Raw genomic sequence first — 13763 nt, 5'->3', positions numbered from 1 at the left:
CACCAACTGTGGGTGAGAGGTAGGGACACAGGACTCCTCATGCTGGTGGGAGTGGAGATGGGTACGGCCATTCCCAAGAGACATCCGGCAAATTTTAGGCATGTTGGGTGTTGACACACCTTCCGACCCAACAATTCAGCTCATGGGGATTTGTCCTAAAGAAATACCCAGCTGGGTTCATAAGGGGACATGTACAAGGACACTTATTATGTTTGGAGACAGGGAGTTGAAGGTGACCTGAGTGGCTGTCACTGGGAGAATGGAGGCGTACATCCCCTGGAGTGAGCAGTGAGAGCCACAGCCTAGATGCAGACACAGCAACATGGAGGTATCTTAAAAACAAAGTGCTGGCGTGCAGGAGCCAGGAAATGACCGTTGTGAAACTTCAAAAGCCCAAACTTTTGCTTGGAAAAAAAAGCAGAAAAAGTATGTAATCCAGTTATGTCGATGCAAATTCAAAATATGCACACAAAACAGCAATACACATTTTGCAAGGACACATACAAACACAATATCTGCATTAAACACTTAGAATGTTTGCCTTTCTTGGGGAGAGGCAGGAGTGGCATATGAGAATATGAGGGAAATAAAGGTACAAACAAACAAGAGGGGCTTTCATGGACCAGTGATAACAACGTTCCATGAAATGAGGAGTGTGAAGTGTGTCCTGAGGAAGTAAGATAGCACTTTGCTCAAGAAACTCTGGAGGGGGTAAATCTGGTATCATTGTGAAGAGTGCCCAGGAGAGGAGCAGGAAGCCAACAGCTGTCACAGCTCTTCTCTGTGCTAGTCACTGAGCCAGGCTCATTCATAGCCTCAGGTCACTGGAGTCTCACCATCACTCTCAAGCAAGGAAAACAATCACCTTTTATTTCACTATTTTATTTATTTTATTTTTAATTTTTTGGCCACACTGCGCGGCATGTGGGATCTTAGTACCCCGACCAGGGATCGAACCCGCGTCCCCTGCATTGGAAGTGCAGAGTCTTAACCACTGGACCGCCAGGGAAGTCCCATTTCACTATTTTAAAATAAGTGCTGAGGGACTTCCCTGGCGGTCCAGTGGTTAGGACTCCGCACTTCCAATGCAGGGGGTAGGAGTTCCATCCCTGGTTGGGGAACTAAGATCCCACATGCTGTGTGGCACAGCCAAAATAAATAAATAAATAAATAAATAAAATAAGCTAATGTAAAGTATCTTTAAACTTACTTTCAAAAAAATAAAAATAAAATTAAGAAGTGCTGAAATGATGTCTCAGAGAGATTAAGCCACAGTGCCTGGCTAGCAATGATTAGGCATGGCTGCTTTGAAGCTCACATACTTTCCACATGAGAGGAGTTGAGTTCCCCATCACTGGAGGCATTCAAGTAGAGGCAATGCTGTAAAGGAAAGTCAGGGTTGCCTTCAACATGGAGAATCTATGGCTCAATGAAAGACAAGGTCTGCTAAATAATTCTGTCTTCCAAGCCACCTTCCTTGAGCTCCCTGAAAGGTAAGCCCTGGATCATGGGGGCTGGGAGGTATCAAGGTCAGGGTCAGGCTTCCAGCCTGAAAGAGCCCATATTCACGTGTGCCCTTCCATTCCTGCTGACCCACAACACTTCTGGTGTAACTTGCAGTTTAGTGGACTATGTCTCCACTCTTAACATCAAGTCGAGGGGCAGTCCAAAAAACTGGCCTTTCCAGACCCATGGCTTAGTGAAGAGAGCTATAATATATGCCTTAACAGAAGGAAAAGGATATTAAAAATCAGCCTTAAGAGTCTCAAACTAGAGTCAAACTAGCTCCAAAAATTTTCTAGTAGGTTCTGGGAAATTATCTTCCTGCTTTTATAGGCACTGGCACTTGGCCAGAGAGATTATGAAGCCCCTACAGGGAGTGGCAGGGGCAGAGGCTTATTCAACTTGGCTTCCCCAGAGGACTTGGTAAGGCACCTGGCAGATGCTCAGGAAATGCACACTGCATAGAACCGTATCTGTTACCCCGAAGACCAAACGGTAATTAATGTGTGCAAATGGGGAGGACAAACCTACACTTCACTAGGTACCTTCTGAATGACAATTACGTTGTTAGGGTGGTGGAAGACCCCATCCCTTCAAATCAGGTGGCGACGTATAAAATTCCAAAGTCTGAGTCCTTTATGCTGCACAGAAGCAGTCCAAATTCAAGCAGATTATCATTCACCGCGATTCTTACAAACAGGCCTAATGAAGGCAGTGACGGTGAGTTAGAGCGGCAGATGCTGAGATTTCACCAAGAACAGCATAAACAAGGCTCTAATCATGGCTTCACTCAACTTCCTTTCCTGCTGCAAATTCTGAGCCATGTTTAGACTTCGTTAGTAACATGGAGTCTTTTTTCTCTCAAGGGGAAAAAAAAAAGCCAATTCCCTAGTATTCATCCTCATCTACACGTGGTTTGATGCAAGTCAGTGATGGCATGGGGGAGGGGTGCTGAACTTGGAGTTGAAAGGGGGTTAGGTCCACTGCACCCAAGGTGTGTGTCCGAGGGGATGCTAATACCTACCTTACCTACTGCCACGGGTGGGTCCCTCAGAATGGTGCCTGAGCCAAGAGTACGAATGCATGTAATTTATTTGGGAGGTGATCCTCGAACACATTGATAGGGGTGTGGGGAGGTGAGACAGAGAAGGCAAGGGAGCCAGGGCAAGGTGCATTAATGAGCAGGTTTCTGAGAGGCCAAGTGAGGCTCAATCTCATGGGGACCTCTGGAGACAGAGCAGAACATACCTTGGAGTTCTTGGGAGTTTCCACCCAAGTGGGAAGGACGCTGGGGGATTTATCCTCCACTTCTCATCCATCCCTGGCTCAGGGCTGCCCTGGAAGCATTAAGTCCCTGAATATCTGTCCTGTTCCTCGCACAGGGGGAGAGGTGTAGGTGCTCTTAATAAGATGCTTGTTTGGAACCATGGATGCTCAGGGACTACGGGTGGGACGCTGATGGCATCTGCCACACCTACCCCCTAGGACTGGGGGCCCTGGGAAGCCTTGAAAACAGAGTAGATGGAGGGAAGCTGGGAGTGAGGAAGGTCATGTTTAGGGCTCTGAAACTCTCTCTGGATACAAAATGCCTCAGCCTCACGAGGGACCATGGGGCTAGCCCTGACACATTATTTTAGAGTAGTTCTGTCTATCCAGCATTCCTAAGTTTGCAAAAAAGGTCATTTCTCCAGCCTGGAACAACAATGGCCACCATTGTGAAGTAGCTTCAGTTCACATTTCTGTTGTCAAGACTAACTGCTGTTTGTCAGACATTCTGCCTTGACTCAAGCCACTGGAAACCAGGAGTAAATGAGCATGCTTTCAAATTTCCACAAGCCGGATCACTCACCAGTTCAGTAAACATTTACCAAGAGCCAACCAGGAACCAGGTAGCATGCTAGTAATGTGACTAGTTTCCTAGCACCCAGTGTTTATAGAGCAAAATGTCATTTGGCCCAGCCCCAGGGGACAGGCAGGGTTGGCATTAATGTCATCCCATTTTCCAGAGGAGGAAATTGAGGCTTAGGGAGATAAAGTGACTTGCCCAGGGTCACACTGCTGGTAAACTTCAGAGCAAGGGCTTGAATACAGGTCTTTTGCCTCCAAATTAATTTAATAAACTTGTACCAGGGGTCTACTGAGTGCCAGGCTCTTGTGATACCAATCCTACAACTCTGGAATCAAAAAGTAGAACAAGGGGCTTCCCTGGTGGCACAGTGGTTAAGAATTCGCCTGCCAATGCAGGGGACATGGGTTTGAGCCCTGGTCCGGGAAGATCCCACATGCTGCGGAGCAACTAAACGCGCGCGCCGCAACTACTGAGCCTGCGCTCTAGAGCCCGTGAGCCACGACTACTGAGCCCGCATGTCTAGAGCCTGTGCTCCACAGCAAGAGAAGCCACAACAACGAGAAGCCCACGCACCGCAACGAAGAGTAGCCCCCGCTCGCCGCAACTAGAGAAAGCCCGTTCGCAGCAATGAAGACCCAAAGCAGCCAAAAAAATAAAAAAGTAGAACAGGACCATGGATTCCTGGCTCCCCTTTTAGTCTTCTCCAAACGGCCTCCCATTTCCAACTAATTTGTGTTTTAGTTTTACAAAGAAGGTAACAGAGCCTCCAACAAAATGCTTCCTCTACTATAGATAAAAGGGTTTAGAAGGCACCAGGACCTTTACAAACAAGAAGCCAAAAAAGCATCTTTTGTGGTCTCCAGAGGGATGGTGGGATGGGCCAACTTCCAAGATGCTGCCAGCGAGCGCTGAGACAGCCTGGGTGTAAGTCCAGGAGAGACCCTGCAAAGGGAGCCCGACTACTGGGGCTGGCTGTTTGTGAGTCAGCTCTGCTCTTCCACCGTCCCCTCTTAGAAGAGGGCAGAGGGTGAGGGGGAGAGAGAGGGCTTGAAGGGCACAGCAGAAAACAGCATGGTGACCCCATTTAGAAGCCTTTTTCGAAGTCAGTGGCATGAGGCAGTTTAGGCTCTAGTAACCCCAAGGTGGGGGGCAGGCCCATCCTCTGGGCAAATTCCGGGAAGGTCCCAGGAGACAGAAGACCAGCCTCTCTTGGAGGTGAACCATGAGCCCAGAGAAGGAAAGGAATGAAACTGCTGTCCCACAGCAAGTCCCTTTCCATGTCTGAGCCTCAGTTTCCCCTCTGAAATAAGATGACAACCAGGAGCCCTTCCAGCCTGGACAGCCACTCAATAAAGCAATGCCCCTCCACCTTGGCAGCAAGGTACCTCTGAGACCCTCTAAATTCGGAAAACTAACTGTTGTGCTGATAAGAATATGCCCTCAGCACAGCACCCCTCTGCCAACAGGATCAATGTCTGTTTTAAAAACATGTAAACAGGAGTATCTGCAAGGTCCGGCTCTGACAGTCAATAAACGCTGGACACAGAAGTGGCAAAGGGAGGACACTCAGGCGCAGGTGTACATGTGAACACGCAAAGGCTGGCACTTGGGGAAAGTCGAGGTCTAGTCACTTCTCTGCTTCCAGCCAGCTGGGTGTCCCTGGGAGGAACACCTCCCTTCCCTGGGCCTCAGTTTCTCCACTTATACCATGAAGCAGCGGGATGAGATCATCTCTAAGGCCCTGCCCCATGTGACACCCTACATGTCATTAAGTGTTGGGAGCAGCTATAAGAGTAGGCAGACAAAAAGGCACCCGGGGGTTTCAACACACCAAGAAAATGTGGATTTGCCCCAGAAAAGTATCGTAATTTTTGACTAAATGCTAATCATAATTGCTACTACTTGCTGAGCAAGAAATATATGCACGTTTCTCTGTGCTATCTCATCTAGTTCTTCCCACATCCCGAGAAGGTAGGTAGGATCATATCCCTATTTTACAGATGAGGACATTGAGGCTCAGAGAGGTGAGTCACTTGCCTAATGTTCTACAGTGACTTGAGCTCAGGTGGTTTCAAACCCACCTCTGAACTACTGTTTGCTACACTGCTTTCCTTATAAATGCCTAAAACCAGTCACTGGAGTTGGTGTCTAATCCTAACATTCAGAAAAAAAAAAAAAAGCAATAAAATTGGCACGCATTTGTAGCTGTGATTGGCCAATCAATAATTTACAAAATATTCTCCCAGAATGATATAATTTGAGAACTGGAAATGTGACAAGAGAATTTAGCTGCAATCACTCAAAAAAAAGTATCTTTGCCAAGATGCTTACTTTGTTCAGCCAATGAAGAAGTAAGCTTTAAAAATGGGAAAATAATTACGTTTGCCTAAAATTACATCTTTTGTGCACACCAGAGAGCTGACATGCATTTCAATTACCTGCCACAGGAAGACAAATGGGTAAATCTACAAGACTGCATCATGGAGCCATAGTACCAGAGAACACCTCTCCTGACTGATCTGCATCTGGTTGGGATTGTCTGAATGAACCCGAATAACTCGATTTCATTTCTTGCCTTCCCCTGGATGACTCTGGGATCTGCTCAAAGTGAGTGGACACAGAAGGCTCTGCTTTTGTTTCTGGATTTTCTAGAAACATCCAGATACTGAAAAACACTGTATTAATGAAAGGTCCGTCTCATGGTTCTGGCTAACAACCCTGCCAATGACCATACCGGGCCGAACCGAAGTTCCTCCAGGCAGAACACCCAGCCCTGCCCCTCTCAGACGCCCTGTGGGCTCTGACAAGCCACTGTCCCTCTCTGGGCCTCCGTTTCCTCCTCATCACATGAGGAATGTGGTCTGAATGGTTGCTGAGGTCCCTTCCAAATCTGACAGAAGAAAGTCTGACAAATGATCTGGTTTCTTAAAAAACCAAATGGTCTGTAAATAGTGTGTGGGGGACAATTATAAATTAAAAGGGACTAAAGAGACACTTCAACCAGATGCAATGAGTGGACCTTGTGTGGGCTCCCCAACAAACCAACTATAGAGTCATTTTCGAGATAATTAGATGATCAACACAGACTCAGAATAAAGCATATTAAAACTTCTTAAATGTTTAAGGTGCAATAACAGTATTGTCGTTATGTTTTAAAAAAGTCCTTATCTAGTAGAAATGCATACTGCGGTATTTATAGATTGAAATGAGATAATGTCTGGGAGCTGCTTTAAAACATTACAGCAAAAAAAGGGGGTAGGGGATGGAGTGAGTCAAGATAAAGCAAGATTGGCAAAATGGTGAAAACAGCTGAAGCCGGGTAATGGGTACATGGGGTTCATTATGCAATTCTCTCGACTTTAGAGTCTATTTGAAAATTTCTATAATCAAAAACTAAAACAATGCAAGATTCCTCAGAATATTGGCATTGACTTAACTGCCACGCCCCATATTTTCAATAAGCCTGAGTCATGTGGAAAGACTGAACAGGCCTGAGAAATAATGCAGTTGAGAAAAAATATTCTAAATAAGTTGAAGCTAATGTTTTCATAGAGGAGTGTTTTCTATTGACTCTTTCTCTTATCTGGAACATCGTACTTTCATTTCTTTTGATGTATTTTATTGCATAAACAGAACATCCTTGAATACAGAATTCATCAATTAGAAAGAATAAGCATCAAAAAGCCTACCTTGAAATTGAGTAAATTTAATGGTCCCCATTCTCTCCCCGTTCCGGAACACAACTTGACCCTAAATAGAAAACAAAACAAAGAAGAACAAAGAAGAAATGCCATATTAGCCCAAACACTACTGATCTCAACTGAAATTCATTAATTGTACAATGTGATTATTATTATTGGAGAAAGAATAGACTCCCGCCGGACCACGGATGCAAAATTAAACTGTTTTTAAACTGGTTGTGACTTTATCTGGATAATTTGAGGAGCATAAAATCAATAATGGAACCAACACGTGTAAATTAAAGCCCAGATATGCATCATCATTATCATCATGACTATTTAGTAAACACCCATGTGCCCTGTGTTATCCCAGGACAAGGTCTTCCAGGGTGTTGGAGAATTGGAGGAAGAGACGAAGAAGCCCTTGGAGACTGGCCCTGCCTCTGCTCCCGTGCCCCACCCATAAAAATGTGGGGCTTTGCCGAAGTTGTTTGGTTGCAGGACCAGAAGGGGGCTAGAGGTCCGTTAGTATTCCTTATTAAGGACAGAGAATGTTTTTGTAAGTTCTTCCTGAGGGGTGACGTCAGTCCCAAATATAACTGGGCTATGGGGCAGCACAAAATTAAGCTTCTTGAGCCAGTGAGACCTGACTAGTGTCACAGGCAGCTAAGCACCCCTCATTAGGGACCCCGGGGGCTAAAGGCAGCATCATCTGCTGCATCTGCCTTGCTGGCTGATACCCAGCTTCCATATGCTGGGCTAAATAAGCCAGGAACATAAAGAGGGGATGTGGTCTCTCCTTGCCTATTTACGGTCCACCTAAAATTCTGCAACCATGTAAGGAAATTGATGCAGGTTATATAAATGAATCTTTATGACAAGCCTGAGCGGAAAGGAGGATGATCCTGATTTTACAGATGAAGAAACTGAGATTGAGGGAGGTTATGCCAAGGTCATTGTAAGTGAGGCTGCTGGATTCAAATCCGAGTTTGATTTTAATGCCCATGGAATTTCACTACAGCATGTTGTTTCTGATCCAGAAATAAATTTCTTCCTTTCTTTCCATTAATGTGAAACTAGGAAAATAAATTGTCTTAAAGGTACACTGCTTTATGAGCGCAGTTATGCTCTTGCATCATCAGGTAATAGCAAAGACAATACCACAGATTCCCTTCAATTCTCAAGAGAAAGTTCCAGAAAGTACATATCTTCCCTTGATGGAAATCCAAAGTCTGAGGCCCTGAGGCTTTCGGAACAAAGAGAATCACTCAATCTGTTCTCGGAATGAGAAACACCTTCTAAGGCCACTTTGACACCTTTTTGAGATCCTGAAGACAGCTGCGAGTAGTATCAGTTTGAAACTAACGCCCACCGAATTCTATATTCAGTTGATGGTAAGCAATTCCCTGGAGTGTGAAAACACTTCAATGTAAGGTGAGACAGGAGCTGTGATTTTATTTCTAGGGATGATTAAAAAACACAGAACATCTTCCAAAGGATCGCTTTTATGCGAATGGACCACTTTGCATGGGCGGAAAAGATGCAGATATTGTCCACAGGACATTTCTTTGTTTGACAAAAGTGGAGATCTAACTAATTCACCCATCTCCTGCCAAGCTTTGAAGAACTCCAAAGACTTCTAGACACAAAATGTGGACAAATTCTGCAGAATCTTTATTAGTTAAATTTAAAAAGTATATTGAATGGTATTCAAAGAGTGGATGGAATAATACTGGAGTGGAATACAGGGCGGGGGTGAGAAAGAATCTCCCTTTACTTTTTGGGTTTTCTTTCCTTTCTCCTTTCCTTTTTAGATAAAACTCATTAGTTCATCTTTGAAGTAAGACCTGTCATATTTTAGTTTTCTCACAGTAGCTATTTTTACTCACAGTAGCTCCTCCTATCTCCTTAATTTTTCAGGTACTGCAGTGGGAGGAGGCCAGCGTCTGAGTATCACAAAGCTGGGTTCAGGGCCCCCTTGGGCAAGTTCCTGAACACTTGAGTTAGGGACCTAGCACAGCTCATGGTCTTCAACGGGCACTCAGTAAATGGCACCAGTAATTTTTATTTAAAAACATTTAATAGCAGAGAGCTGAAATAAAAAAGATTCCAAGCACCAGGAAGCTTTCCAAACTTTGAGAAGAGATTTTCAACATCACATGATTTCAGCTGGCAAAGGGGTAAACCGTTGGGCCCTAATCCAAGGTGGCTTCACCGCTCAGAAACATCAGCCCCCAAGTGACTGAGTTCCCAAACCACACGGGCCGCTGTGTGTTCAGCCAGAGGGAGAAAGATGAGAGGCCTGTGAGTGTGGTAACTGAGAGTAACACGGACAAGCAGATGGGTAACTGGCTGTATCGAGGCTCTGCACCAGAGAAGAGCGGAGAAGCTCTGTGGAGCCCCCTTCTGAGGAAGATTTGACACGTGATTCTTTCCTGAGGTTGTGACCACGGCATCTCTCGGGTTGGATAGATGATGCCAAGTCTGCAACCTTGAGCACGGCTGACTGGATGGGGACTACCACCCCAGCCAGGCCAACGTCGATAGGACTGGACACCAGCGAGGAAGGTCATAAGCCAATCAGGTGATTTTCATGAAATTCTGCCTGATGGATGGCCTCCATGTTAGCAGATGGACAACTCATGACATTCCATAGATATTTACCTGCCCTGGGCGGGTCCTCTTTTAGGTGCTGATTCCTGCTCTCAGAAAGCTTTGTATTTGATTAGGAGAGACAGGCAAAACATGTTCACCAAAAAATGAACGAGATGTTTTCATTTCGTGAAGAGTGCTGTGAAGAAAATCAAAAGGGAGTGCCTGGACAATAGGAGTGAATTTACTGTGTGGTCAGGAAAGACCTCACTGCAGAGGTGACATAAGAGCTGAGCCCTGCACAGCAAGAAGCAGCTACTCCAGGCAAAAGGAAAGGCCAGGACAAAAGCCCTCAGGTGGGAAAGAACAGAAAGGGCCAGCAGGAGGAGTGCAGTGAGGGAGCGGGCAGGTAGGTGGGGCCTGGGGGCCCTGACAGGGCTCTGGAGGGGATGCTAAGTGCAGTGAAGAGCCATGAGGGCAGGGAGCTAAACAAAGCAGCAATATGATCTGATCTAAGATTTGAGAAGATTGCTCTGGCTGTCCGAAAATGGGAATAGAGACCCGGGCGGCTTAGGCAGCTGGTAATCCAGGTGTGAGGTGACAGAGGCTTAGGCTAGGGTGGTGGTCACATCCTCTCTCTAGCCAGCTCAGAGTTCATGGCCAAGGTGGCTGAGCACTGTGGCCTGAGCAGCAGACGCTTCCCTTCCACTACTACCATCCTGGGGGTGTGGGCACCATGGTAGGCGACCAGATGCCCCCTTCAGGATGGAGACACTTACTTCCCCAGCATCTTGGCTGCTGCTGGGTTGCCCAAAGGGTGCCAGTTAAGGTTATGTCCCTCCTTGGGGGCAGCCTACATCCAGTGGTCAGTGTGAAGGGACACAGTAGTTTGAGCCCCCTTGCCTCAATTCAGGACAGCTGTGAAGGACCGTGGGCTCCAGAGGTCCCCATGGGGTGGCTGAGGCCGTGACTGTAGCTGTGCCCAATTCAACTCATCCCTCTGCCTGACCCTGCTTCACTTCCTCCCTTCGTGTTTTGTTCCTGAGAGCCTCCCTGAAAAACTTCCTGTATGTGAATCTTTGTCTCAGAGTCTGTTTCGTGGGTAAACCAGCCTAAGACACCTGCCATCAAAGGTCATTGGAAATATCTCTTTTTCACAACCCAAAGGTTGTGAAAAATATCTCTATTTCACAACCCAAAGGAGCCTGAGGTGGTGGGAACAGAGGCAATGGATTCCCAGTGAGGCCCACATGGCAATTAGACTCTTCGGTTTCGCTGTGGCCTGGCATCTCAGCCAGGGGAGCTGGGCTGACTTCGGTTCCTCAAACCCCAGCTTGAGCAGGGATTACTTTTTGCTTTTCTCCCACACACATATTCTTTATGTACATATAAATGCTGTGACTCTCCTTAAGCTTTCCTTTTTTTTTCTTCTCCTTAAGCTTTTGCCATGTGCGATCCAGGGCTGTAACCGAGGATGATTACATCCACTTGAGACCAATCCATGTGATGCATTACACTCCAAAGCAGTGGAGTTTGATAACTCTGGCTGGGGTGGTGGCTGATATCTGTCTTTTGGCTCCCAATCCACACTCACTCTTCTGTGTCCTCCTCTGTGTTGCAGGGGCCCACAGCCTGGAAACCATACTTCCCAGAATCCCCTGCCAGCTGGTTTCCATTTAGGTTCTGCTAATGAGAAGCATTCATGGGGGATTAGAAAGTGTGCAGAAGGGAAAAGCTATTTTTTTTTTTCTGCTTTGGTTGCAGCAGCAGGAGCTGAGTGACTGCAGGTGTCCATGGGCCCCAGCAGCCCTGCACTGTCAGTGTGTGCAGTGGGACTCGGGATAACTGCTCAGTAGCCAGTGCTGGGGTCCCTACAGTGGCAGAAACAGCAGTGGCAGGAGCCTCAGAGGCCAGCGTGCTTGCGTCTCCATTATTTTATTTGCATTCCAAATCTGCTCTGTGGTCACTTATAAACTCCTTGGAAGTTAGAATCCATTACCAATCAGCATGCAGTCAAGGAAACAGAAAGCACTTCAGGCATGTCAGAGGCAATGGCAACACCATTCCTCTTTTTTTTTTTTTTTTTTTGTGGTACGCAGGCCTCTCACTGCTGTGGCCTCTCCCGTTGCGGAGCACAGGCTCTGGACACGCAGGCTCAGCGGCCATGGCTCACGGGCCCAGCTGCTCTGCGTCATGTGGGATCTTCCCGGACCAGGGCACGAACCCATGTCCCCTGCATCGGCAGGCGGACTCTCAACCACTGCGCCACCAGGGAAGCCCAACACCATTCCTCTTATTGCTCCTGCAGCCTAAGGGGCTTGGCCATTTTCTGTAAACACTTCTCTCTGGTGACAGTACCTACCTGATTTGCTCCTCCATCCCTTCTAACAAACTTGTAGTCGGTTCCCTGTATTAAATCTCCCTCTGAAATGAGCAGATTTGTACTGCAAATAAAATAATGGAGGTAAAACCCCAAGTGGATAATTTATAAGGATTTTTCTTTTTCCTGAAAGAGATGTTCCTGATGTCAAGGAGAGCAATCTGTTTCATAAAAGCTGATCCAAACTAACAGTTCAGGTTGAATTGGGAGCGATACATTTGAATTTTCTTTTTTAGAAGAATCTTCAGAACACATAGGACAACATATGGAAAAAAACTTCTTTCTGCATTCGCCAGACAAGAGTACATTTGCCATCAGCGTGACCTTGGACAGTCATTGAGTTTCTGAGCATCAATTCTCCTACTTGAAAAATAGGAAGAAAAACACCTACTTCTCAGAATTGTTTGTGAGAATTAAAGAAGACAATTATGAAAAAGGCACAACCCAGGGTTGGCGCACACAAAGGTTAACTCTTATGATGCTCCAGGTAATCCAAGTTTGCAAAATTCCACCTGATGTCCCCAGAAAAATCAGTGGAGAGTAAAATGTTCCAGCAGTCAGTAGGATTCAGTGGCCTCCTCTTAGAAAAATTAATTCTATTTTCATTGTTCATCTTTAATATTTCACTACTAAGCATGAGTGAAATTTATTCCAACAACAGTTCATGAATTGTAAAGGTCAAGCCCTACACTGGAAAATTTTTTTTGTCTCTTTCAAAGGGAAGGGACTCCCTGCCCTGGAAAATGATCTGATGTCGGGCTGGAGCTGGAGGTTACACAGAGGGAAGACTCGCTAGGCTCAGTCTAATCTTGTGGAGCCCTGGGCCCACTGAGGGACACAGTCTCTGCCGATCACAGTGCATTTAGGGAAGGCATTCCATCCTTACTGTGGCTCTAACTGCACTCTTGTCTCTGGGCAGTCATATTTGTCTTTGGGAGATGTGAGCAAGTATGCTCAGCTGAGTGTCTGAGTTATGCTGTGGGGAAACAAGATCTGTCCTGACATGTCACACAGGCAGTGAAATCTCTAAGGAGATGGAAGCTGAAGGGTGATGGGGGACCCTGGCTGGCCCATCACTATCTGTATGGATGATCCAAGCCCACCTTAGACTGTTCTGCTGCCAGCCCTTCTCCCAGGACAACGTTGGTCTCAAATGAATAATGAGGATTTTGCGAAAATCTGGGGGTTACACTGCTAGTCAGATTTTTCCATAAAGGCTACAGATCCTCTTCATGTAAGCTTGAAGAAGGTGCTTTCTGTTTCCCAAGGGATGACAGGACATAAAAGAGAAATACCAAGTAATTGGGTACATCTACCCACATGTTCTGCAAAGGTGAAAAATACTCTTTTTTTCTGCATGTCCCTTGGGCTATAGGACAAGTTATATTTTGCATACTACTTAAAATATTTCTTACATAAAAATGCTTTTGATGGACCTAAGTCTTGAGGAAAGTTTGATGTATCCATTGGGTCTTCAGCAGCTGGTTTTCAGGAGTTAAAAGGAGGAGCAGCAAGGGAAGTGTGGCCTGCCCACTGCCATCCTTCTGCTGGTGGGCATTAAATGGAGGGGTATCCTTCTGAGGGACCGTGATCAGATGACCCATAGGGTTCAAGTGATGACCAGCCACAAAGGAAGTGGAGGTCTAAGGCAGGGCTTGGTGAAGTGGAGAGGAGTGGGGACCAAGAGGAGATGGCTAGATGGATGGCCCAAGAGAGGCAGGACCAACTCCCTCTTTTCTTCCAGTTATGATACGAGAGT

General features: G+C 46.2%; 1 protein-coding gene across 1 annotated transcript in view; it reads right to left on the bottom strand.

Moving 5' to 3' along the window:
* The window catches only part of GABBR2 (gamma-aminobutyric acid type B receptor subunit 2), a gene marked incomplete at both ends in the record, with an annotated part of 366596 nt that overhangs the window by 92189 nt on the left and 260644 nt on the right, over positions 1-13763 (bottom strand). The window contains one exon of the mRNA XM_082842255.1: positions 7042-7102. Within this exon, the coding sequence (XP_082698381.1) occupies positions 7042-7102 (61 nt within the window). The remainder of the gene's footprint in view (positions 1-7041; positions 7103-13763) is intronic.

This window comes from Leucopleurus acutus, assembly GCF_964270905.1.
Source record: "Leucopleurus acutus genome assembly, chromosome: 7".
Classification (NCBI taxonomy): Eukaryota; Metazoa; Chordata; class Mammalia; order Artiodactyla; family Delphinidae; genus Leucopleurus; species Leucopleurus acutus.
The sequence above is the reverse complement of the archived record's forward strand: the minus strand, read 5'-3'. Positions and strand labels throughout refer to the sequence as shown.